General features: G+C 38.5%; 1 protein-coding gene across 5 annotated transcripts in view; it reads left to right on the top strand.

The window, feature by feature from the left end:
* Positions 1-443: 443 nt before the first annotated feature.
* SLIT2 (slit guidance ligand 2) overlaps positions 444-26628 on the top strand; it is a 255843-nt gene continuing 229658 nt past the window's right edge. For all 5 annotated transcript variants that reach the window (XM_054294159.1, XM_054294145.1, XM_054294144.1 and 2 more), the window contains exons 1-4: positions 444-990; positions 2680-2751; positions 3985-4056; positions 21082-21153. In XM_054294159.1, the coding sequence (XP_054150134.1) occupies positions 815-990; positions 2680-2751; positions 3985-4056; positions 21082-21153 (392 nt within the window). In that variant the 5' untranslated portion in view covers positions 444-814. The remainder of the gene's footprint in view (positions 991-2679; positions 2752-3984; positions 4057-21081; positions 21154-26628) is intronic.

Below are 26628 nucleotides of genomic sequence, written 5' to 3'. Positions count from 1 at the left end.
TGTCACCGAGGAGAAGGTCGTGGATGAACTCCCTTCCAGCAGGGCAACGAATCACTTCTCGACTGCTTATTATTACCGTGGTCTAGGACCAGCCCTTTCCTGCTAAACTTGGCTTGGGAGCGTACAGCAGGAGGGGGCGCGGGGGTTGGAGAGCCAAGCCCAACAGCATCTTGTGTGTTTGACTTTTTTTTTTTTCCCCTCCCTCCTCCTTCCGTGAGACAGTTTGATGAATGCCTGCGAGAGGGGTATGATTTGCTGAGGCGCCTCTGGCAGGGCGGTGTGTGCGCGGTGTCAGCCCCGCCGCCGCCCCCCGTGGGGCTGAGAGCGGCCCGCGGCGGGGGACGCGCGTGGGAGCGGCTGCAGCGCTGCGCGGGCCGCCGCGCAGGAAGCGCCGCCGGGCGGACGGGGCTCCGCGGCCTCTCGCCGGGGAGTCACGGCTTTGAAAGGGGCGAAGAAGAACATAAGTAGCTCGCCCAACTCCACCGCACCCTGAGGCCCCTGGGTTTGCTTCGCCATCGCAGGGAGCGTGTGAAGGCGAGACCCAAGTGCCGCCTCTCCCAGGCACCGACGGGCCAGCGAGGGACGGCCCGGGCGCGGCCCCGCGCCTAGCGAAGTTGCCTTCAGCCGCCGACCGGTGCCACCAGCCTCACTTTGCCGGGGTTGTTTTCTTGACTTGGCTTTGGATAGAAAAGACTTCGCTGTCTCCGCACCGTGAAAGTTGCCCGAGCGCTCCCCGCGGCGAGGAGGAGGGCGGCGCGCCCCGCGCTCCCCGGGGCCGAGGCCGGTGGGCCCGGCTGGGCTGCAGCGGGCGGTGATGATGTGCGGCTGGGGGAAGCTCACCCTGTCCCTGGGGCTGCTGCTGGCGATGGCGGGCGCGGTGGCGCCGCAGCCGTGCCCGGCGCAGTGCTCCTGCTCGGGGAGCACCGTGGACTGTCACGGGCTGGCGCTGCGCGGCGTCCCGAGGAACATCCCCCGCAACACCGAGAGGCTGTAAGTAACCCGGCCGGGGCGGCGGCGAGCGCCCCTCGGCCCCCTGCTCCCTTCAGGGCTCCGAACGGCTGTCGGGCTGAGGTGGCCCCCGGGCCCGGCCTGGTTTAGGGTCCCGACGCCCTTTGGGTGGGGGTTTTCCGTTCCCTTCTCCTGCTGCTGGCCGTGCCCGTTTCTCAGCGATGCGCGGAGACACGGAAGAGGTGGGCGCTGTTCCCAGCCGCTGCCTTTCATCCCGGGAAGCCGCGGTGAGCAGCGCGGTTCCCGCCTCCGCGGGGAGCGGGGGCGGGCACCACCGCGGCCGTGGGGCGCCCCGGGCGGCGGCGGAGCGGCCTCTCCCCCCGCCGGCGCCCATTTCCCGTCGAACTTGGCTATTGCGGCTCGCCTTCCCCGGGGCAGAGCCGGGCCGCGCTCCCGGCGTGGGCAGGGAGGCCCGGGGCGCGCAGCGCTCCCTGCACCGCGCTCCGCGCATCTGGCGGCGGGCGAGGGGCGCCGGGGCGCGATAGCCGCGCTCGCAGGGCGCTCGGCGGTGTCGGAGCGGCGATCCCTCCCTCCATCCGCGGCTGGGCTGTCTTCTGTACGTGGCCGGTTGTTTATTGTGTCAGGCTGCCCTTCAGAGGGGTCCTGAGAGTGGAAGTGGTGTGCGGGTTATTTCTTGGTCTCTGATAAGTCATTTAAATGTTGGCATGTGAACGCGCGTCTGGAGTGGTGAATTTCACTCAGGAAGAGTATCAGGGACACATTCCTCCTGGGACTCGTGTGGTTTCTTTACAGTGGTGTTTTGGCCATATGTAGTATAAAGCGCTTAAAAACATACTAATTTTTCCCCCCCCACTAGCTACGTTGGGAATGAGCTATGTTAGAATAGCTTCCATGTAATACTGCTTCCTAAAGATTTATCTCATGAATTGCCAAGTCTGGTTTTATTTGTAGTGATTGGAAGTGAAAGTTGTTTATTTCTTAAACCCAAAACGTTATTAAAGAGACATATACTCCAGAAGAAAAAGTAGTATAGAAGTATGATGAGAAATGCTGGGGCCTAAATAGAGGTTTCTCTTGCTTCTGAACTTGCTTTGCATTCTGCAGTCAGTATAACTTCCTGTGCAGCAAGTGGAGAGCTTAGTTTTGCTGAAACCTTATTTCCCATCACTGACTCCAGCAGTTTGAAACCCTAATGCTTGTTTGAAACCTAATATTTGTTATAGGTATTTAACCCCTATGCCATACTGGGAAATCTGAAAATTGCTTGAAATGGTGAAAATTGGGGGTTTCTTTCAGGTAGTTAGTTTTTGTAACAGTCAAATAAAGTTTGTAGCATATATATGTAGATAGCTAGATATACCTATATGTACTAAGTCTTGTGGTTTTTCTAAATGCAGTTATAACCCCAAAGATAGAGCCTTGAACTCATCTATTGGTAAAGATTGTAGTTAAACATGAGCTTTGTAATGGCAAGCAGAACTGACTTTCCAAAACTCTCCTGCTACAAATTTCAAACTACTGTTTTCAAGGTAAATTGTATTTCAGCTACTTGGAAATTAGGAAATCACATGGTGTTAATTGTAAGAATGATTTGTTGTATTAGTTTGTCTCCTAACTTCTGAAAATACTGTGCCCCTGAAAACAAACAACACAATTTAAAAATAGTTTTTTAATGTTTTAATTTTGCTGCTTACAAATTATTCTTCTTAGGGATCTTAATGGAAATAACATCACAAGAATCACGAAGACTGACTTTGCTGGCCTAAGGCACCTTCGAGTTCTGTAAGTTTTCTCCTTCTGTCATTGATAACTCTTAGGACTGATGCTACAGGTTGTAGTTACATTTCAGTTAATTTTCTGGATGGGTTATCACTTTTTAGCTACTGTATTACCGTATCTGAACCCAAAACTGCGCTGTCGTGTGTTATACGCTGTTATGTGCAAGTGAGCAATTCCTTTAAATGAGATTTGTTTATATGTTTTAAATCTGTCCTTAAGATTGTGAGAACTTGAGGACTTAATTTAGCGCATAGCTTACAAGTAAGACTTGCTAAAATTGGTTGAATAACCATTGGAGTTGCTTCAGTTTAAGGCTGTGAAATTTATAGTTCACACTGAAAATGGGTACTTTCAACCAGAACTATAAGGGAGTTAATTAAGAAAAAAGTTATTCCTTTAGTGAATGTAAAAGCAAGTCCCAGGTGATGATTATTGCTCTTTTGTAGTTTCTGGACAAAACAGAAACTTTACCACTGAAGTTGAGGAAGGAATTATTTGGTTAGTGTGTTTGGGTGGGTTTTTGGTTTTTTGTTTCTTTGTTGTAAAAAAATTTTTTTTCAAGTGTTATCAAGGTTTTAAAATTTGGTGGTTGTTTGTAGATTTTGTTTTTTTTTTTTGGTTGGGTTTTTTGTTGCTTTCTGAAGAAAATATCTAACTACTGAGCTTATTTGTTAAGGCCGGTTTAATTTGAGCGAGTGGTCTTGTAAAATCCTTTTCCTTTTCTCTCTGAAGTAAATATAACATGGTAGTAATTTTTGACTTTGTTACAAAACAGGGATGCTCTTACAGTTACAATCTCTGTGCAGTGTTTTACTGCTGTCTCTCCCAACGCCACAATTCAGAGTTTTGGTTTTGTTACTCTTGTGTGAGACTGGTATCACCTTCGTGCTGTTGGACTGGAGTCTCACAGCTTGCCGAAGGGCAGGGATGTGTGTGCGTGTGAGCATGCAGCCTCTGGGCATGTGTGCAGCTTTGTAACTTGTGACTCCTTGAGTAAATGAGCAAATCTAATGATGATTCCTCTTTCTTTTACCAAGCCTTATTTTCCTGCTCTTGGTTCTATGAGCCCATGTAAATTGTTAGTGACAGGGATACAGAAGGTTAAAGTGGATGTCACTCTACTATAGCTATAGGATTTTCTTAAAGAATATGTGGCTTCTTTTAAATGACCATTGTTAATGTGACAAGTTATCTCAGAGATAATAAAACTTACATCTAAAAATTTCTATATTTCAGTCAGCTCATGGAGAACAAGATTAGTACTATTGAGAGAGGAGCATTCCAGGATTTAAAAGAACTGGAGAGGCTGTAAGTATATTTAATTCTAAAAGTTTCAACTTTTGGGGAATCAAATCAGTTGTGTGTCAAGGCCCTCAGGCTTCAGATTTTTTTAATACTTTTTTTTAAAATTTGAGATTTCTAGCCTTACTGAGACACAAGAGAAATAAGAAATTCTCAAGCAGTGTTTAGGAGACTCAGCTGGGGGGGAGCATTCAAGAGCAGTCTGGATTCAGAGTGAAAACTGCAGTTGTCCCGTTGGAAATGGTTTCAATACTATCTAATATTTTCACTTTAATCTTGAATACACAAGGACTTGAGAACTCAAATGCACCAAAAGAAGGCTCTCTGACCCATAGTGTTAGAGGTTTTATACAATGCCTTATTGGAAGTAACCACTGGCTATAAAATGTTTTCTTGTTACATAGCAGTGATTCAATTCTACTCCAGTTTTTATATCATGGAAGCTTTTACAAAAGCTCAGAAAAAATATGAACTGTTAGTTTTCAAAAATAATTTTAATTTGGATTTAAAAAAAAGATTGAGCACTGTGGGGAGAGAAGATGGAGCAGAGATGACAGGACCTTATCTGGTGAAGTTGAAGTACAAACACCTACTTGTTTGGAGTGAGACCTAGAAAATGAGTAATTCCCAAGCTAGTTTTCAGTATGTGCCTTCTTATTTTGTTACACTCCAAATTAAAAAATTTTTTAATGTATTGTGAAACTTGGGACAACTGACTTGTTAAAGGCAGGATGCTGATTGTTTGACACAGTGTGGAGCCTGGAAAATATTAATATATATGTTCCTGTAGAACTTGACTTGTTCCTTCATTATTAGGCATCTTAGTCGTTGCATTTTCATTAGATCACCTTTTCTTTAAGCATGCCTCTGAGGTCTTGTTCAGTGTTTCATTTGCTGCTGCTTTAACTTTATAGAAGTATTTCTACTGTACTCAATTGAAAAACAGTGCTGGCCTGAGCATAGTTTGTCTTATTGTAGTTGCTTTGTACCCACAGCTGCTGTGGGTTTAAAACAAAAACCTCTACAAACAATTATGGTTTGGTTGGTCATTTAGACAAAGATTTTCAAGAGAATTAGTAACCACTGGTGTAATTCTGATATTTCTATAATAGTTGAAACATTATGTACTTGAGATAATTTCTTTATGTTTTCAAATAAGCCAAAGTAACTTTTTGACCTAAAAAGTTTGTGTTCTTATGTAGTGCAACTTTTTTTAAAATGAATTTTAATGAGATGGATTACTCTTTGGGAAAAAAAACTGGCTGTGCATTTCTAAGTAGTATTAAAACACTTGATTCAATGCTTTTTTACAATGTGTTTTCAACTTTGTACAAAGTATAGGAATTTAAAACAGCTTTTCCTGCTGAGGGATCGATTGGAATAATATATGCAAATTCTTAAATTTGGTTTATGTTGTCTAGATATAAAATTAAGCAGCAGTATAGTTCATATTGCAAAGTAAATACTTATATGTGAAACATGAAAAAACATTGAGGTCCACACTGTGTATATGGTTTGACACTGAGATACCAAATGCTTACAAAGTTTTAAAACAGTTTTTCAGCAGCCTTATTTCTTAACTATTTCAAAATAAGATCCTGCTGTGTGATTCATTAACAAATTTCAAAAACCTTCAAGGCTTTTACTGGTTATATTTCTGAAGTATAGAATTGTTTTACCAGAGGAAGATGAACTTCAGTAGTTAAAACTTACTTGTCTTATGTGTTTGTATTTTGCCATTACATTGTTTCATTTTTCTTTGGTTTTCCCTTGATAATTGGAAAACAATAGCTATTTTCCATTTACATAAGATACTAGTTTTGAAGAGAAATTTTGATACTTTTGGATACTTTGTGGGTTATATTTGTTCACCCTTCAGCAGGCAAACTATGCTATCTGAAAACTTAGTTTTTTATCTAACTACAAAGTCAGATTGTTTTGTCTTCAGAGTTATATTACATCTGCTCCAACACTTGTCAGTTTCTTTAGTTTGCTGGAATTCAGTCCATGTTAGGTGTGTGGGTGACTTGTAATTTGAATATATATGCAGGGTGTCTGTAAACTGCCCCAGCTGTTGGCTAAGAGCAAATATTTCATATTTGTGGGGAAAAGCTGAAAAAATTCTTCTTGTTTACAACTGCCAAGTCCATCTGATGAAGGCACATTGTTATCTGACAGCCAATTCATCTCCTTGGGATTTTGAAATCCAAAATGATTTCTCAGGAAACCTGTGGGTACTTCATTCAAGTATTTTCTTTTATACATTAAATAGCAAGCACTTTAAAGCTTTTTATTTTTTTTTTTTCCAGTGTGTGAGTGTAGGGTGTCACATTCGCACTCCAAGTGTAATGTGCCAAGCTGCTGTCAAAGAATACCTGATACAGACCTTTTAGCATGCAAGCAGAGGGTGTAAGAGAACTTCAGGGCAGTTTAAAACAGCTCAATTTAATTCATAAGATTGTTTACATGTAACACTGCTTATGTTGAAATATCTTGCGCTAGTGTCTGCAGGCTTAATTTTAAAAGATATTTCCTGTTCTTCAGTACTCTTCAATGTGAACAACAGACTTTCACAGTAGTTTCTCACTGGGAAAAAAGAAATGCCCATCTCTCTAAGTGAAGTGCTGGGGGTTTGTTTGTTTGGGTGGTGGCTTTTTGTTTGTTTCTTTGCCTTTTTTGTTTGTTTTTAACTGCAGTCTCAGTTGAATTTTTGTTTTTAGACCAGTAACTCTGATTTCCAAGGAACTGTTTGGTTGGTTAATGAGTTACTTGGGAATGCTCACTTATAGGTCTGATAATTCAAAATGCTGGATATCCTCTGCTCTTTTTAATGGAAGGGAGGACCTGAAATGCTTTGCAAAATTCATCTCAGAGAGGAGAAACTTTTGACTTCTTCAGAAGATATCTGCTTAAGATTTAATTTTATTAAACCCATAAAAATCTGCCAGGTGGTTTCTCCTATAAATTAATAAAATAACATATCTTTAGTACAACATGTAAATTAGTATGTACACAAGGCTATTTCTGACCTACAGACCTATTACACTCCACAATAGGAATTTGTGTCACACCAGTGTAATTGTACAAGTGCAATGAAACCCAAGGCTGCAGTAAATACTACTGTAAAAAGTGATTATTATTACAGCAGCCTGAATTAAAGTAAAAGTTTTCCTTTGCAATAAACTATTGTCTGCCTACACCAGCTACTTAAGAAACAGGAAGGAAAAACAAGGTGGAAATTAGCAACTTAGTAAGTTTTAGGTTTGTGGAAACTGTAGTAGCTAGAGAAACACTGGTGCAGTTGATATTGCTGTAAGCCTTTTAGATGGATACTTCTGGGAGAAGTCTTCAAGTCAAATAAATGGCTCTACACTGCAGTGTTCACTGAGTTCCAGTCTCTGACAGCTTTGAAGGCTCTTAAGGGCTGAGCTCTTAAGGCTCCAGTCCAAGCCAGTTTTGTACAGCACTGCCTGAACTGGCTTGTCTGCCACAAATATGATTTTTTTCACAGACTGAATAGTGAACAGAAAAATTGCATGGTCTGTTTTGTTGTGTAGATGTTCTGTCTGCTGAAACAACCCTCTTTGACTGAGAAATGGGCTGTGTGCACTGAAGTTCAGTTGGGACACCTTGTACCTTTGAGTACATTCTGAAGCCATGCAAAAACTCCTGGACTAATTACAGTCTTGACATCTGCAATAATTACAGTATTTAACATCTGCAGGACTTTCTTTATTATCTATAACTTATATGAGCCCATGTTCTTTAGCAGAGCCTCTAAAGAGTGTGTGGCTCTTCAGTAAATGGCAAGTGCCCTAGAGAGAGGGTTGGATGTGGCCTCTGAGGGTTTCTTACAGAGACCACAGCCATGTGTCAGCAGTGGTTTTCAATGTCTTTCATGGCAGTAAGACAGAAAGCGTCAAGACATGGAGGATTTTCACAACACTCATGGATATCCAGAGACCACTGCTTATTATGGGGGACAAAACTTTTTGAAAGTTTCCTATGAGAATGTGAAATCAAAAACTTGTTTCTTCTTTCTTCATAAAGCTGTCATCTTGGGTGTGATGTTTATTCTAGTTGAAATAGTATATTAAGACAGCCAGATGAGGATAAACTGAAAGTTTTCACTTTATGAAAACTGATACTGTTAGACACAGCTTTAACAATAATTTTTAGTAAGTGTAGGCCATTGTTATCCCCAAGTTCACCTCATTCTCTAGTGTTGCAAATACTTCTCAAAATATGCCAGTGTTTTTACAAGTTATTGTCATTTGGAGGGAAGTATAAAATTTTGTTGAAGACAGCGGCCATAGGTTGCTCAACCAGTTCTGTAAGAAGCTACTTAAATCTAAAATGTCTTTACAGTTCTATGTAGTCTAGAAATAGAGAGTTGTCAGGTTTTTGAGGGCTAAATATACTCTTCACATGTTTACAGAGAAGAGCAGTTACCTTTTCATTTATAAAAAAAAAAATCGGCTGATAAGAACTTTTCAATCATACTTTTTCCAAATATGTTTTTTTAGTCTAGTAGTCGGGATTTCAGCTCGTATTATGCTAGGGCTATGACAAGGAAAAAATGTCAGAATAGGAGGGGTTTACAGCAACAGTTTCAACACTACTCACTTTTTTTCTTCCTGTATTTATGAATAATCCATTGAGGGAGCAGTATGTCCCTAAAATGCTAATTTAGAGTCTGATTCTGCATTTACCATGTGAATAACTTGGTTTGCATGACTAGTCTCACTGATTATTCCTGTGAGAAAGGTTACTTGTGAGGCCTAAAAAATTTCCAGGCCAAGCCTCCCTGTTTTTGATACTCGAATTAGCAAATTTTACTTTTAAAGTATCCATTTAAAGTGTTACCTGTGTAAACTTAAAATGCAAACTCTGGGGAAAAAAACAACCCAACACCCCATAAACAAAGGAAATAAGCCACCAGTCCCCCCACCAAACCTATTTCTGCTGAAACTGTTGTGTAGATGAACTGTTACTCTCAAAGGAGTAACTTTAACTTCTGAGTTGGTGCCTGAGCTAAATACCCCCACCATACCTCCCCAAAAAACAGCTCCTCTGAGCTACATGACGTGAGTAAGCTGCAGTCATGAGTTCAAGAAAAGAATGCTGAACATCAAGCTGGTACATGAAGGAGCTTTTAAACTGAAATCTACCCATTGTATTTTCATGTTTCTTACAATGCATACTGATGCAATATTTCAATTTTCATGAAATATTTCAAGAATTAAATGTTTTGTTAGGGTTTGTTGATTTTTCTAAATTTTTGCAACTCTGTTCTAAAATGACAAACTGAGGAATTGTCCCTACTTGCCATTTATTTGGGCTCTCTCTCCATGAATGCATTAAAACAAGTTATTCAAAGTTAACATGAAGAGACCACTTACTTAGGTGTGTACTTATGAGTGTTTGAGTAGTACTGAAAGTCAGTATTGTTTTGTACATGCTGTGGGTGAACAATTTGAAACTTACAGATGTGCCATAGCATAGAAGGAAAAGTATATTTCAGCTACATAGCTTCAAGAAAAAGTTCTTTCTACTTAGTAAACAAACTGTAGTACTAGGTGGATTTCTTTACAGGATACAAATTGGTATGTGAAATTACTGTATGCAGCTTCATCTGCAGCATGGGTTTAATTATAGCCTCAATACAAAGAAGATCATCTTGTCAAAAATATTAAATGGGCTCCAGTAAAATAAAGTGGGGTTTAGTTGTATTCGTGTATTGCAGGGTTAGAGTTATCCATTTGAGCTCTAGCTTTAGTCAGATAAATGTGGTAAACTATTACACTGCATTAGTAGGTTTTGAAATTACAAAATCAAAACTGACTTGGGAGTTTTTGTGATCTCTGAATGTATGGGGTGTTACAGAGCATCTCCTCTCACAAAGTCATGCATTGCAGGGTAGACTAAGAAGTGAAATGTTTCATCTAGGGTGAAGACAAATACAGTTTGTCTTGGGCATAACTGCCCAGGAGGCCTGGGCATTTATCAAGGGCTTTAACAGCTGCTTCAAAATGGACTAGATGAACAAATAGTACCCTTCCTGTCTAGTCTAGAAAAGGGCTATATTATATGCATGCTGTTTCTTAGGGTGCAGACTTACTGAATCACTGATGGGGAAAAAAACCACGCTGTCCAGAGATTAAAATAAACCTATGTGCTAATATTTTGTTCTGTATTGATGTGAGGCATAAGATTGCAGTTTTATTTCAAATTGACTAACTCTATCAATAAAATGTAAATTCCAAGTAGGAAAACACTTTTAAGAGAGGAATGGCAATATTTTCTCTGAGTCTTTAAATGTGAGCTGCATCAATAAATTAATCCTTGGATAAGCAGGCTTGGGCTGAACTTTTTTTTTTCCTGAGTTTTGAAACTGATAGCATATAGTCTTTTCAGTTACAGAAGTGCTAAAAATCTTAGATTTCACTTCTGTGAAGCTATATGAGCAAAATTTAGCAGCAGGTAATTCTGGGAAAAAATGTTGAATGTCATCTGTTTTTATGATGCAGTTTTGGTTTTTAGGTTGAAGAAAAATATGACTTCCGCCCCCCCCAACTTACAGACACTTAGCTGTGAAGGCTAATGTGGAGTTTTAGGATCCCTGGCAAAAATTCTGTGTTGGCAGTAGAACCACTATTCCAGGAATCATTTCTATCGCTATCACTCCTAAAAGCACAGCTGATAAATGAGCAATATTTCATCTTATGAGGTTATAAAGTGTGTCAATGAAATCAATTTTTTAGGGATAAGACCTTGTGTTATATAGTATAGAAGTTGTACTGAAGTTTTAGATTGAGTTCTTAGCTCTTTAACTGAAAGTTAGTCTCGAGTTTCTTTTCTCACTGAATGCTGGTCTTCATTGTGGTGGGCAAGTTCCTTACTGGAGTCTGAGAACTATTTTTTTTTCGTTTGGGGCACATTCTGGGCAGTTCTGACTACGGCTGCTGGGGAAGTCTAGGTTTGACTGCCTAAAACCCGTGGGATTATTCATGTCCTTGCTTTTTAAGGCTGCTTGATGTTACACTTGTCTCCTCGCTGTGCCCTTGGTACTTAATCACCTGTGTGGCTTCAGTCTGTGAGCATTTGAAGAGTTAATTCCTTCACACAGGTGTGTCATAGGTAAGGGAAGAATAATGAGCTCAGGTAGAGAGACCTGGTTTTGAACAGCCCTGAAGGGGGTGAACAGTTATTCCTTGTTAATCATGGATGTGAGAAATCCTCCTTTTAGCTAGTCGTACATAGTTTAAGGGCAATGCACTGCACGTTCTTCCTCTTAGAATGGGGAGGAGACCACGAAGCCTGCGGTGTTAATCACTTACCAGTGGAATGTGGGACTACGAATTATACAGGCCTTGTGTATTAATAGTTTCTTAAACAAAATTAAAAAATACTGCTGTAGTTATTTGGTATTAGCAGGCTTTTGAAAGCAATATCAAATCTCTTCTTTAAAAATGTCTGTTGAATCAGAGACAATGGCTGTTTTTGAAGACAGTATATAAAAAGACGCAGTGTTCCAATGGTTTTTTAAAAAATTAAATTATAGCTACATTTTGATTACAGAACACTACAAAATACTTGATAAAACTAATTCTGAGCGCAATGTTCTTTTAGAAGACTTGTCAATGCCTACTATTTATTTTTATTATATTTTATTCATCTGAGTGTCTTTTCTCATGGGACTCCTTTTATGGGTCCCGAAGTCAAATTGCAGTGAGAAGTCCTGTTTGCTCTTTGCAGACCTTTTTACAAATTCCAGGGCAGGAAGGCTGTTTATTTTTCCCACATCTGTTTTGTGCTCATCCTTTGTGGCATTGTTTGCTGGATGCTCTTCTTTCTTGCTACCTCTGAAATGGGTAATTTGCACTGTTGCAAAATGGTGAAGCTAGATTTGATTTTGCAGAGCTGTTGTGCCAATGTTTTTGTTTCAAATGGTGTTTTTTGTTCAGAAGCTATTTTAAATGGATTCTGTAGATCACTGATATTAAACTTAAAGCTACACATTTTAGTTTTACTATTTAAAAATCATTTATTTCTTGCAGAGTGAGTTCAATATTTTTTTAAATGCTGATTTAATATTAAGTGGCCACAGGTGAAAATTGACTTATTACATTTTAATATAGCATATTTAAAAGATTATCTAAGATGCTCCATATTTTGATTGCAGAAACCACACTTCTATCTGGAGTCTTACAGATAAACTCCAGAATGTGTGAGAGATCTGGCTGCAAGTTCAGTGACTCATACTGTTATGTTACCTCATTTACTATGAAGAGCCTGGTTGAAACTTCATCAGAAGAAACATTTTATTTTCCTACTTTCTTTCATAGTATATGCTCATTGTGCTGGCTTGTCTTTAATAATAGTCTAGACTGTTAGTCAAATACAACATGGTAAAGTCTCCCTTCATTTTTTAAGGTGCACCAGCCATTCTGATTTAGTTTGGCAGGATGTCTGTATAGGTGCTCTAGAAAAATACTTGAGTGAAAATTTACTGTGGTAACTTCATGCCATAAAGACAGTTACAAGCCTATCAGGACTATCTGCAGGCCTTTCTTGTCTTTCGAAACAATCTGGTCAAACCCTAGCTAAATTCAGCCTACTAGATCAGCTTCCCCTCCCCTCTTTCTTTTCTTTTTTTTTTGTTTTGCTTTCTTGGAAGTAATCCCAGGTATTGTCAAAATCATTCTTGTTTCATCTGATACTTGAACCTCTGTTACTCTATGGAGTAACATGTTTTAAACATGTAGTGTGTTTTATAACTTCTGTTTCCTTCTTTCTAGTGTACTTTGTAGAATAGAATCCCATGAGTGAGCTTCACAAGATTGTGGAGGCTTGAAGAAGTCTCTGTAGATTGTCTAATCCCTTGCTACCGATTAGCTCAAGGTCCATCCGAGCAGGTGTCTGAAGGCTGTTTCCAGCTGGGTGTTGAATCTCTCCACAATGGAGAGTGTGCAGCCTCTCTGTGCAGCCTGTTCCAGTGTGTGACCGCCCTCACAGTCACTTTTCTTAAGTTGAAATACAGTTTTCCTGTACTTTGATTTCTACCCATTGCCTCTTGTCCTTTCACTGTGCACTGCTGAGAAGAGTCTGGCTCAGTTTTCCTTGCTTGGGATGGAATCAGATCACTTATTTGTACACATCAAGTATTTATACACATTGAGATATCTCTGAGACTTTTCCTCCTCAGGCTAAACAGTCCCAGCTCTCTCAGCTTCCTCCAATGTGACAGGTGCTTCAATCTGCCTCCTTTGTCATTTTAGCAGTTCTTCCCTGGACTTGGTCCAGTCTCTTGTGGTGGGGACTCCAGCACTGGGCACAGCTCTCCCAGAGATGTCTCACCAGTGCTGATTTTAGGGGAAGGACCACATGCCTTGACCTGCTGGCAACAATCTTATGATTACAGCCCAGGATGCTGTTGGTCCTCTGTGCAAGGGCACTGTGGTGGCTTCATTTGAATTTCTTGTTCACCTGCCCCCTAGGCTGTTCTCTGTGGTGGTTCTTCCAACTGGTGGTTCTTCAGTGTGTGCTGGTGTATGGAGTTACTCTTCTCTGGGTTCAGGGCTTTCCATTTCCTTTTTGTTGCCCTTCCTAAGTTTCTTTTTCAAGCAATACTCCAGCCTGTTTGTGTTACTTTCAGGCAGTGCACAGACTTAGTGCATCAGTCATTCTGTCCAGTTTTGTAACATCTGCAAATACACTGAGGGTGCAGTGTGTCCCATCTTCCAGGTTGTGAATGCAGTTTTGAACAGTACTGGTTCCATTGCTGACCCCTGGAGTACATAACTTGTGAATGTTCTCCAAATGGACTTTGTGCCCCTGACCACAGCTCTTTGAACTTGGCACTTTTGGCACCTTTCAGTCCCCCTCACCATCTGCTTTTGTAGCCTGTACTCTATCACTTTGTCTGTGAGGACAACCATTATGAATGGCAGTGTCAGAACCTTTACTGAAGTTACATCCACTGCCTTCCCCTCATCTGCCACATTCCTTATTCGTTGTAGGAGGCTACCAGGCTGGTCAGACATCATTTTCTCAATGTTAAATCTGTACTGACCATTCCCAGTCATCATTGTGTCCTTACTGTGTCTAAAATAGAAGTAGAAATATTTTGCCCAGTTGCCTTCTCAGGCATTGAGATGAAGCTTCCTAGCTTGCAGTTTCCTGGCTTTTACTGTGTTTTTCATGCTTTTTAGTGCTGTAGGCAGAATTAATAAAAATAATAACTAAATATTTATAGAAATTTCTTTTCTGTTGAAACAGTAAGGAATACAGAAAACAGCAGCCTTAATGTCTGTCTTCATAGTGAAAAAAAAATGCTTTAAAAAGGGAAAGTGAGTACAGACTCTTGACAGCACAAAATACTGTTCTGCATAATGTAGGGAGAATTGATTGGGGTAGGAGAGGAGTGTGGTAGTTTTGGACTTGACATCAAACTCATGGGAGAAGAAAATGAAGGACAGAAAATACCTTAGGTTTCAAGTAGCATGCACTGGGTTTAATGTAATGCTGTAGTTGAGAAGTACTTTTCACTGCTTCCAACACAAATAAGACACTGAGTTTGCAGTAGTGTCCTGCTACTGTTCAGAATTTTTTTTTCTTACTGAAACAAATATCTAATTTATATTTGAAATTAAATGGGGAATAACTTAGATGCCTTTTTTAGCTAGTCACTATTTAGCCTGGAAAGTGGAGTCCTGCTTAAGTGGTTCTTGACCTGGGGAAAACCTTGGACATCCAAATGCTGTAAGAACAGCCTTGAACTTCTCAGATTCCAGTTTTTACTCATGTGGTTGGTGAACTTGATATTGTTAGGCTTAATGAGATTATGAGTAGTTTGACTAGAGAAATTGTCTTTGCAGAGAATTCTTAATGGAAAAACTGGCACAATCTTTTGCTTAGCTCTTAGTTCTTGGGCTTTCCTCTCACTTGATGACATGCAAGTCACATTCAGAGACAGCAGTTGCCAGATGTGTTGAAGTTCAGCAGATTGTGGCTTTGGACATGGATGCACAAATATTTTCTGCCTCTGGCAGATATAGCACAGTGTTTTTGTAGGAAAGTAGTGATTTGCCTTCCTTTCAGATGGAAGTCTAAGTTAAGTCTGTAATTTCTCTGTTGAGGCAGTAGGAATCACTTATTCTGATGTCTGTTATTCTAACTCCATATATTAGAGTAAAATTTTTGGACATCATACTTAAACCAGCCCATGGGAATGATTTGGGTGTTGTGTACTAGCTTTCTCTTTTGAAGTACTTGGATAATTTTGTAGGTGGCTTCTGTATTTTCTGAGCTCATAAAGCCTGAACTGATGTTCTCAGAGGATGCATATCCTTGTAACATCTTGGAACTACTTAAGGAGCCTTGTGGGCTCAGTTGTGGGTAGAAAGTGCTCCTGTGTGAACATGCAGAGGTTTGATTACTGACGTGTTCTTCCATTTTAAATTGAAATGTAATGTAAACAGGCTCTTATTCTTTGAAAGTGTATGTATCTTTTGCAAATGAGCTTCACTGAGCTGTTAAATGGATGTAATAGTTATTTCCTCTGCTGACAAACAGAAGGTGTGAATATGCTCCTTTGAAGAATGCAATTCCTAAGCTGTATGGTGCTGTGTGCTACAATCTACAGATAATGTATTTACTTCTCTAGGCTAACTTTGAAGGAGGAATGAAAAATAATGAATTCTACTGTCAATAATCTTTGTGAGTTGGAAGCATTCAATTATTTTCCTGAAGCAGTAGTGGTGGGATAAAATGATAAAATGCATCTGTCCTGTATTTAGTGTTTTGGAAGACTCATTCTCTGTGCACTCAATGGGATAGGCTGTATCTAATTAAAGAGAACAACTGATTTATAACTTATTGAAACAACTTTTAACTTCAGTCAGCTCTCAAGTTATTTTTTTGTCCTACAGGGTCTATGGGTAGAATTGCATCAACTTGAACTGAAATCCATTTGAAGCTTACTTAGGTGGGACAAAAGGGCAGCCTTCCAGTAGTTGTGAGGTGGTTATGAAAAACCTCAAGCCAGGCTCATTGCTGTGGTGGCAAACAAGCATAGATCCAAGTGGGGAGTGTAACTGCACGTAAGGGCAAAACTTCTTCCCTGTGAGGGCACCCAAGCACTGGGACAGCTCATTTTCCCACAGAGGCTCTACAGCCTCCTACAGCTTCTCTGGCTGGATGTAGTTGTTACAGGGGGATCAGAAACAAGTTACAGTGAAGGCTGTAACAAGTCTGAAACAAATGGGTGTGAATTATAGCAATTGCAGATGATTACATTGTACCCAGTGCAATCAAGATTTTTTTTTCCTCCCTTCCTCCTCCATGCATGATTGCTACTGGATCATAGTTATTGTGGCATGAAAACTTGAGAGACGCATCAGGATGGATTTGTGGCATGGCCAGACTTCAGTGGGTTAGGACATGTTACTACTGGGAGCACAGTGTGCTCTCCCTCCAGCCTCTGTCTGTCATCACTGTCGTGTACTCTGGCTGCATGCAGAAGACAAGTAAAACTCAGATATATACCAATTTCAACTAAAATAACCTGTTGTTCAGAACCACTAGCTCAAATCAAGCCAGATTTTTTTTTGCTTACTTTAATGTTGTCTGCTTCAAAAAGTTATTTATTCTTTGTCAGGTCTTACTTTTTATCTGCCTGTTGGCATTGAGCTTCATTTAATGAGTATTTTCACCTGCTCATTTGTGAAAGGTATTTTTTCTTTGTCCTTAAATACTTTCATATAATTATACCATAATTTTACTTTGGCGATGCTTTTTTACTGTGTCTAGAAGACTGACCTCTGGGAGTTTTAAACTGAAGTATTTGAAATACTTTGTATACTTTAGGTAGTGTGTGGACATTACTTGAATTTATTGTGAAGAGCTCAAAAATTCATCTGTGTAAGTTTGCCCAATCTCTTTTTAAAGATCCATTCAGCAACAAAAGAAAAAAAAGGATATTTGAATTGCAACCTGAAAGAATTATAATATAATGGTGCCTCATCTGTTTATTTCTGGACACTACCAAAGGACTTCACAATTTGTTACAATGTTAGAGATTCTTCAGTACATTTTCTGTTGCTTTCACCACTAATGGTTCATTTTCTCTGAGCTCTCTCCTTGAGAAACACAAATATTTGTATCTCAGTTGGAAAACTGAATAGTCACAGTATAGAATATCTCATCACTGTTTCTTCAGAGCTTCACTTTGAGCTCCGTGTCAGTTCTGGGAGAGCAGTTCAGTTGGTGAAACTGAAATTTCTCTTCTTGCATTGTCCCAGGGAAAACAGCCTGCTAGGTAACTGTGCTAAGTGTCTGCTGCCATGAAAACATGGAAAGAAGATGATGTGGAATGTTTATGGTTGTTTTTACTCTAAGTAGCTGTAGTTCTTTAAAACCTACAGTCTTGGATTCCATGATCCACTGTGCTTACCTTGGGTTTCAGCTCGAGAGAAGGGGGATCTTTTTCACTCACTCTTGTTTCAGCATGTTTGTGTGTACTGAATAGGTATTATTTCAGACAAAATGAAGCATCAGGTCACCTGAAAAAGTGGAACTGTTGGGGAACTATGTAAAACAGTGAACCATTTTAAATAGTAATGTATTTTCTGGACTCCTTGTGTGGCTCTTTCCAAAGATTAGAAACTCTTCATGGTGACTGTTGAATGGGAGACTGTTGTGTACTGTGATACCAGGCTGTTGTTTCAGACTTGCTCTGCATACTTTTTTCCCATTTACTTACATTTTCATGTCATTTTTATAGACAGAACTACCTACTGTTGTCTTGAAAAATGTATTTCAATGAAGTCTAGTTCATAAAATCTCCATATAGAAAACGCAGCAAATTGACTCTTTTAAAAGCATCTGCTATGACTTGTTAGGTGTAAAGAGTAGCTTAAGTATCTTTTTGAAGTATTTGATGTATTTCCCATTATTGCCTTTATGAAAATTAGTTATGTTTTATCTTCTTGGTCACAAGCAATAAGGAATAGTCAACTTTTTGGTAGAGAAAGCTTAGTTCTAAAAGAATATTCAGTGAGTGGGATAAAGCTATTCAAAGTAGAAGATGCAAAATGCAAGATTCATAAGGGATCAGTAATTTGTGTATTCCCTCAATCTGTGTAGTGCTCAAAGAACAAATATTTTAGTCTTCTGAATGTCAAAGTAAAATCGTGTGTTGAAACACTAATTTGAAATTCCAAGCTCACAGGGTAGAAACTGGTGAGACGTGAGAGTAGTGCTGTTTATTGCTAGTTTAATTACTACAACTTGATTTATTGTCCATAACTTAGATTTGAAGTCTGTAGAGTGGCAGATGCATCAGTATGTTAAAGGTGTACTCAACTGTGTGGGGTATGTGAAGTACAGGTAATAACAGAAACTCCTGACTGAAGGTGTTAACTCTTTGTGTAAGATGTTAAATAGCAGAGCAAGTATTTTGCCAGTGAAATACCCTTCTGAGTGATCCAGTGTGTCCCTGTGAGGTTGTTCTTGCATTTAGTGAAAGGCAGCCTGCCTGATGAATTTGATGATCAATATTGTCATTGTACTAGAGAGGCTTTTATGTAATGAAACTTCTATAAAAATACAGATACTGAGTAATTTCATTGCCCTTTCAGTAACAGTTCATCATTGTCTAGTGTCCGAACTTACTAGATTTATTACAAAGTATCAACAGAGATTTTTGTTCTGAAAAACTGATTAGAAACTCACTTTTTAGTCTTTACCCTACATGCTTTTCCATGTAATTTTGGATCTCTGAAAATGGACGTACAGGTTTAAGTCTCTATTTAACTAAGAGAAGCAGTGAACAAAATTCTTTTTTTACTTACTCTTTTCTACGTTTGTTTGATTTTCAAAATCTCGTTGGACTACAAATGTAACTTAAGTAGAAAACAATTGTTTTAAACTAAGTTTTGTAGACTTGGCATATACTTTTATACATAAATAGATATTTTCTGACCTTTAGTAAATTTATCAATGATTTTATTTTGAGAATGCAGTAGATGCAGAAATAGTAAAATGTATCACTTTCTTCTATTTATGTTGGGATAGGTTTCTTTTTAAGTAATGTTCAAATCAGAAATCTTCCAGTAGTCATTAAATTATAGCTCTTTGTTTTATATAGAAATTTTTTGGTTTACTGATTTGGACATGTGACTTGCAAGATCGCAGTCTAGATTTTTTTTGTTGTTGCTGGATTAAGATTTTTTTTTCCTAATTATTAGAACACATTGTCTCTCTCCTCTCTTATCCCAGTAGTGTAGTCTTACATTTTTTGATTCCTTCACTCTTAGTTTTTTTAAATCACTAAATGTATGATTAAGGTTTCTTCTGCTTAGAGAAATCAGGATTTCTGATGCTTGACCAACAGAACAGAACCTGAAATTAACACTGGAGAATTATGGATATCTAGAACTCAAGTAGCTGACTGCTTGCTTATGATTTGAAGTGTGGCAGCAACCCTCTGTGTGCATAAAAATATTTCTCAGATTATTTCACTCTCATCAGTAGTCACATTGAGCTTTAAGGGAGGAAAAACTAACTGAACTAAACCATGGAGTTATGTAAAATTTGAATTTGAATGTCTCTATTTATCTACATGGGAATAACTGGAAAAACCTTTAAATTGGAAAGACCATTATATGGAACAATGTTTCATGAGAAATTAGCTCAGAGAGGCTAAACAGTCCTAATTATTTGGCTAAACATGAAAATTTGAGCCTTTATGAAATTCTAAAACTTAATTTTTCAAGACTGATGCCTAGTGTATTTTTTCAGCTTGTGGAACGTGTTGATAGCAGTTTATAGATGTTGTGTAACCATTGTTATGATTATATTTATATATATCTATATATATATATATATATGCATATATATGTATATATCAGGTAGTCCCATGCAATCTGGTTTCTGTGAGTGCCCTGAATTATTGAGGGATCATGCATTGCAAAGTGTGGCCTGTGATAAATTTTATGGGACACAACAGTTTTTTCTAGTCGGTTGCTTTGCTTGAATGGCAGGTGCCACATGTGGTGGATGCATTTGTTAAAAACAACCAAAAGCCTGTTTTGAGCTTGACTTCTTGACTGGGATGACTGTATGTTCCAGGGCTGTCACACACAGTAGAAAGAATAATCTGCATCATATGTTTAGAAAAAACCATGAGGATAGAATATATTTACCTTGACTAGTGGTTGTTCTGTTGTTTGTGGGTACAATACAGAGGGCTTTGATCTTGTCACCTCAGTTTGAGCAGCTGTGACCCTGGCCAGCATGCTCAGTGAGAATCTTCACAGACAAATGGGCACCTTCCAGTTTTCACTTGCAATTTCTTCTGCTGTACACTGTCTTATGTACAACTGATCAAGTTCTATTTTTTTTAAAAAATTAGCTTCCTCAAAGTTCCTATCTTTACAGTTAAAGAGAAGAAGCTGCATGAAAAAACCTCCTTGTAATGCCGAATATAAGCTGTGACTCCCTGGGGTTTTTTGACTTCTATTTGATTAGGGTTTCTGTAACAGCTTCCTTTGCTTTTTGAAATTTATATAAATGGGTTATATGGATTGTTAGACATAATATTATCTTGTTTACTGAAAGTGTATACATTTGATACATGCTCCCTTGAACCTTTTCATGGTTACAAAATGTCTATCTGCTCTATTATACTAAGAGGAACATAGATTTGGTAGGGAATTGAATTTGCACTGCTGATTTTATATTTTTAGCTTTCATGTAGTTTATGCAGGATGGAGTCCTGACTTAGTGATTGGTTCACACTGCAGAGATTCAAAATCTTTCATAAAATAGGTAATATGGTCTGTTGGGGGAAACCAGAAAATGTAATTAGTCCATGGTAAATTTACTACTGGACCATGTCTCCGCTAATGGACCTTTCTGGTCTTTAAAATCAACTTGTTGCAGCCCTGGGATTCCAACTCAAAGTGGTTGCATTGCATTGCTGTAGCATTTGTAATTTAACACAACTTTTTCTTTTTCTTTCCAAAGGCGTCTAAACAGAAATAACCTCCAGTTGCTTTCTGAGCTGCTCTTTCTGGGGACTCCGAAGTTATACAGACTGTAAGTAGGCACGGTCCAATAACTATTATTTGGGAAAATTTGAAGTTGGTCTGTTATTCTGTCTTGCATTGGAATTTTTATCTTTTGCCTCACATCGGGCTAAAATGTGTTTTGGAACATTGGTATTTTGTTTAAGCTGAGTACTTTCTTTCACTACTTTGCAAGTTTTTTTTTAAAATTCTATTTTGCATCTGGGTCATATACTGATACTTGTATGAGAATATTGTCATTTATTCCCACTTCTGTAAGGAAGTTTTTCAGAAAGCACTTTTGATTTTCCTTTTCTCCTGTTTGGGTTTTTAAAATTGTTTCTGTGTTAAAAGAGCTAAAAAGTGCCTGTGGAGATTCTGACCCAAAGATGCAGCACTGTATAAGCACTTAGGCTTTGTAATGTTCTGCTTTTGTGGTTATACACACTTGGCCAGAAAAATGATGGCATTGGCAAATGCTAGGTCTGTAGAGAAGTCTCTCCTGTGTCCCTCAACAGAGGAAAACAAAGCGAGTAACTCAAGCTCTGGGAAGAAAAAAATGATTAAATGGTTTACTTTAAATCAAAATGACAATGAATTGAGAAACGACTTCTTTGTTTTGATTGTATTACTTGGTTTGATAATGTTTTACTGTAGGCAATATTTTAAAATACATGGTTTGGCCCATTGTCCTTTCTAATAAGCTGCTTAATTGTGGTACAGTTGAAATGTGAAATAAAGTTTAGAATAGGCTTTATTTGAAAAAATTAAATTGTAAGATATCTTTAACTTACAATATGTGTTATGGAAGGGATAACACATGACATGCTTAAGTAGGCTTTTACAAGGTTGTACCAGTTCAGTCTGTTTTAATTTGGATATGTTTGATACATTCCTTCAGGCTCCAAGTGAGCTTTCTGCTGTTGAAATTGCTAGTTTATACTGGGTTTCATCACTTGTGTGCTTGGAAAAAGAAAAGTCAAGTCGGAGGAAAGCAGGATTCCTCTTGTTTCACTTTAGTATATGGAATTATGTTTGAGAACAAATGTGATGCTTTTATTTTTAGTTGATTTTTATTTTACTATTGTGAAATAATAGTTATTTTCTTCGTCCTTATAGCAATATACAATAGCAAACCGAAAATGACTCCTATTATTGTAAACATTTATTTTTGTGTATTTTGTTTTATTCCACTGCCTTAGATGTATACTTCGTTTCCAGAAATTCCCTGTAGATCTAATGAGTTCTTAAATGACTAGGCCAGAAAGCTGCTTAAGGCTTTTTTCCTGACAAACAAAAATATTTTCTCTACTATAATATTATAATATATTCAAATACTGTGTTGTATATTAACAGTTGAGTCTCTTATAATTTCCATCAGCTGGGATAAAGACATTACCTCTATCAGGAGTGAGATTAAAGGTATTTATGGTCAGTTTATTATTCCACCTACAGTGTAATGGTTGATACCTAGATACATATATAATAGAAATGAGCCATATTTTGCAGGCAAAAAATGGATACACACTTCAGTCAAAATCATATTGGAATATATTTATTTTAGAATTGTGTATTTGATATATGCCAGTTTTAAATCTATAATGTCCTTTGACATAAAGCACGCAAGTGCTCATAGTGGATATGGAGGAAAGTAAGAGATCACTGGCTTCACAGTATTAAATTTCCTCTGCCTAAGGGTTATTGTTGATCAGACCATGAAAGTGAATGTCTGGTTATAATGTAGTCATGTTTAAAAGAAAATATGAATGGTAGTAGAAAATTACAGCTGCTTAGCACTAAATTTGTAATTAAAAAATACCAGGCCAACAAAGGCACTGATGTTAGTTAAATGTTTGTGGTTAGTTTCCAGATAATATGTAGCTTGTTCCCTTTGAGGAGTATAAAGTTATTTGGTTCTTTATATGTATCATTGGATAGGCTTAGATGTATTTACATCAAAATAAATAGTTTTGTAAGGAGAAATGAAGTTCTCAAAACATGATCAATTATATATATATTTTTGTTTTGAGCTCAGTATTTATTTTTGGCATTTAACAGCTAATCAAACAATGTGTGCACTGCGGGGTTTCAACATACTATTGAGCTTCTGTGAATAATAATTACCATTTGACCCTTGGCTGTAAATGAGATGCCAGGTGAAGAAGCACATATGCTTGTTGTGTAGGCTAAATGCAATATAAAAGAAAGAGGTTCCACTGTATATGAATTATGATTGGACACAGTTGGTTGCCGCCAGCGGCCGGCTATGCTTTCCCTTTGCTGTCTGCTCCAATTTCTCTTTGGACGGGTTGAGAGAGCACTGCGTGTTCAGGTCAAGATGTTTGCCTAGAAATAGTAGTACAGTTGCAGCTGTGTTTGCTGGAGCAGGAGACTAGTTTAAATAGCATTACCATTTATCCAGTCCATTAACAGAACTCTGTAAAATAATACCAACTCTGCATAAACTACAGGACAGTGTAATAAAATTACAAGCACTTGTTGACAGATGGGAAGTGTAAGTAAAGGAAAGCAATAGGTTGAGAATTTAAAAGAGACAGTGCATTATTTTCTGTGTCTAAAGACACTTAATTTCAAAGGTAGTTAAATTATTTTTCAGGCTACTTTCTTTCCAGTTTAGCAGCCTTTCAAGAAAAATCCTGGAACTAGTTGAAATGGATAATTTTAGTCAAAACAGAAGCTGATTTTCCCATTAAAAGCTATCTATAAACGTGTTTTAACATAAATATTTCAGTAGGAAGTAGTTAATGCCAAAAATAGTATGAAGAGTGCTGTAGGGAATCTTAGTTTTACCTTGCAAGCAATCTCTCAAAGCACAATGTACATGAGCCTCTGTTTTGATGCAGTACCATTAAAATAAAGGTGCTGTTTGAAATCCCCTGGGATGATAATTTAAGTTCTTGCTCAACAAGTAGTATTGCTGCAAGGAGGGGCATTCTTTGGTGACCTGTATGCCCACTCATGCTACGTTGTGTTGTGTCAGGGATGGTACCTTAGCACAGACAATGACCACAGCCTAGCGAGTGCTTATCTGAGGCAAATAGATTTTGACTGCTTACTTTGGCTGGTTAGATCACAGTTCATTGATTGCTGTTTGCTGCAGGATACTGAGCTGCAGCTTGGACCCAAGCTGTTTGAAAAAGCAGTTGTAAAAAATACCTTTATTAATCAGTGGCATGTAAAGGTTATTGAGTTACATGCACAAAGCTTGTCCCTTCTGATTTACATTTCTTGTGCTTGGAATGTGGTTAAGTTTCTTTACTGGCTAATATCTGTATAAGTTAGGCAATGTCGTCCTTGAAAAAAAAATCAACCTTTGTAGTGAATGTTGTCTTATGTTTTTCTTTTAGTATGAGTACTTGAAGGTATACACTATGAATGTTTCTCCTCTAAAGGGAAAAACCTCCAAAACTTAATGTAGTCTGATTCATAAACATCAATTTAGAGATGTCTGTTAGTCACTAAAAAAATTCCTAACAGCAAATAATTACAGAGAAGAAGTACTAAACATCAAAAAAACTTTTAAAAATTATCTTGGGCTAGAACAACAGCGGCGGCAGCAACAACAAAACGTGCCGTACGGGGGGCCCTTGCAAAAATTCCTCCTGAATTAATTTCTGCCAGCTATGATTAAAGTGTGTGGTACTAGATGTGTCAGACACCATAGTTCTCTGCTTCATTTTACTCTTGGCCTCTCTGGCCCTTGCCACAATAAATCCCACAATGGCTGGGCAGGAATTGCAGGTTGCAGTTGCCAGGGTTACCGTTGTCCGGCCGCACCGCCATCATTTCTCATCCCGGCCCGGGCGGCTCCTGCCGCGGCTCCGGGGCTGGAGGTGCTGCCCGCACCCCTCGCTGAGCCTGGTGCTGCTGTTACCTCTGCCCAGAGAGAAAAAACCGAAAAAACCGCAAAACAAACCACATCAGATAGGAACAGAAAAAGAAGGCGCATGTAAGGCGCTAGAACAAGGACTTCTAAATATTTTTAAGGCTGGACTCCCTATTGTTAAGGTGTAATTTATGATTTTGTCATATTTCTTTTAACAGTAATCACAGTAAGTGAGACTACTAAATTCTACTAATTTTGTAGAAAAGGCACTTCAGTCTGAAACCATTTTAACAACTCAATAAAGAAATCACTCATTAGAAAAATGCTCACTATCTCAAAGCCTCTGAAATATTCCAACTGCAAAGAACTGCTCTGGGTGTTAAATGCAATGAGGAGCAAAAATGAGTTTCCCTATTTCAAAAGGCAATATTGAAGTATTTTTCTCCTTTTGAGAGTAGATTGCTAATGGAGCTGCTGTCAGGCAAGTGCAGTGGGTTGGTTTCCACTGTGCTGCCATAACTATACAGTGTGCTCCACTTTATTGCAGAGGTGGGCTGGATGGACAAAAAATTTGAGAAACATTAATTCAAACATGAATTATGAAGCCACCTTGTTGCTATATCCTCCCCAGGATAGCGTGTGTTTTACTCACTTGTTTGAGTTTTTATGATTTATTAATAATGTGTGTGTTTTAGCAGCATGCACACAAGGCAACTCTTTTTTTTTTTTTTCATGTGATAGAATTAAGTCTTATTTTAAGGCTAAATGGAAGCAAATAAGTCTTCCCTACATTGTATCAGTCTGGTTTGTGTTTTGACTTGTATTTTTTTTTACCACAGTTGCTTAGTTCAAGTAAAAGAATGTTTGAATTGTTTTATCTAGCCAATTAAGTTCAGTTGGCAAGACTATAGCTATTCTACTGCTAGTTAGTTTTTAAATAGCATTATTTTGTTAGCACCACTCTTGAACTGTGACTATAGTTCTCAGAATGGAACTATCTTTCAAAATTATGCTTTAGTGAAGGCATACGGCATATTAGGATAGGTATAAATGAGTATACAATTCTGGCTTTGTGGTATTCTAAGCCACTAATTAAAAAGGAATTTTAAATAAATGAATAATAACTAATCTTTTTTGCAGTGTGCAAGCACGCTTACTGGTTTGCTACATCAGTGCATTTTTGCTAACAGGAGGTCTTACTGCCCCAGTATGGAATGTTTTCAGGGTGAATGTGGTCCCTTATGCTGCATGGCCACTGCCAGTTACATTTCTGGGGGTTTATTTTTGTATAATCCCAGTTGGTAGGCAGACAGGCCTATCTAAAAAGTAAAAGAATTACTGTATATTAAACATATGCTTTTTAAGGTTCATTGCCTGTGAGAATAAACCTAAGTTACAGAACATGTTACCTCTGTGCTAGATTTGTAATACCTAATTTCTGGCATTTATTTTTGGCATGGAAGAACTAGGAGATAAAGTTTTGTGAGACATTATAAACACTGTTTCTTCTGTTACCTGCTCATTTTTAATGTAAAGATAAAAGAGAATTGGGAGCTCAAATGCTTTATGCAGTTTGACTTGCATGTTCACCTTTTTTCTGGTTCTACGACCACTTGCTTCTACTTTAAGCTTTCATTCTCTTCTATGTTTCAAAATTGA

The sequence above is a fragment of the Melozone crissalis genome, unplaced genomic scaffold (genome assembly GCF_028551555.1).
Source record: "Melozone crissalis strain CALT ecotype California unplaced genomic scaffold, PUWL_Pcris_2 ptg000006l_1, whole genome shotgun sequence".
In the NCBI taxonomy this organism is placed as follows: Eukaryota; Metazoa; Chordata; class Aves; order Passeriformes; family Passerellidae; genus Melozone; species Melozone crissalis.
The sequence above is the reverse complement of the archived record's forward strand: the minus strand, read 5'-3'. Positions and strand labels throughout refer to the sequence as shown.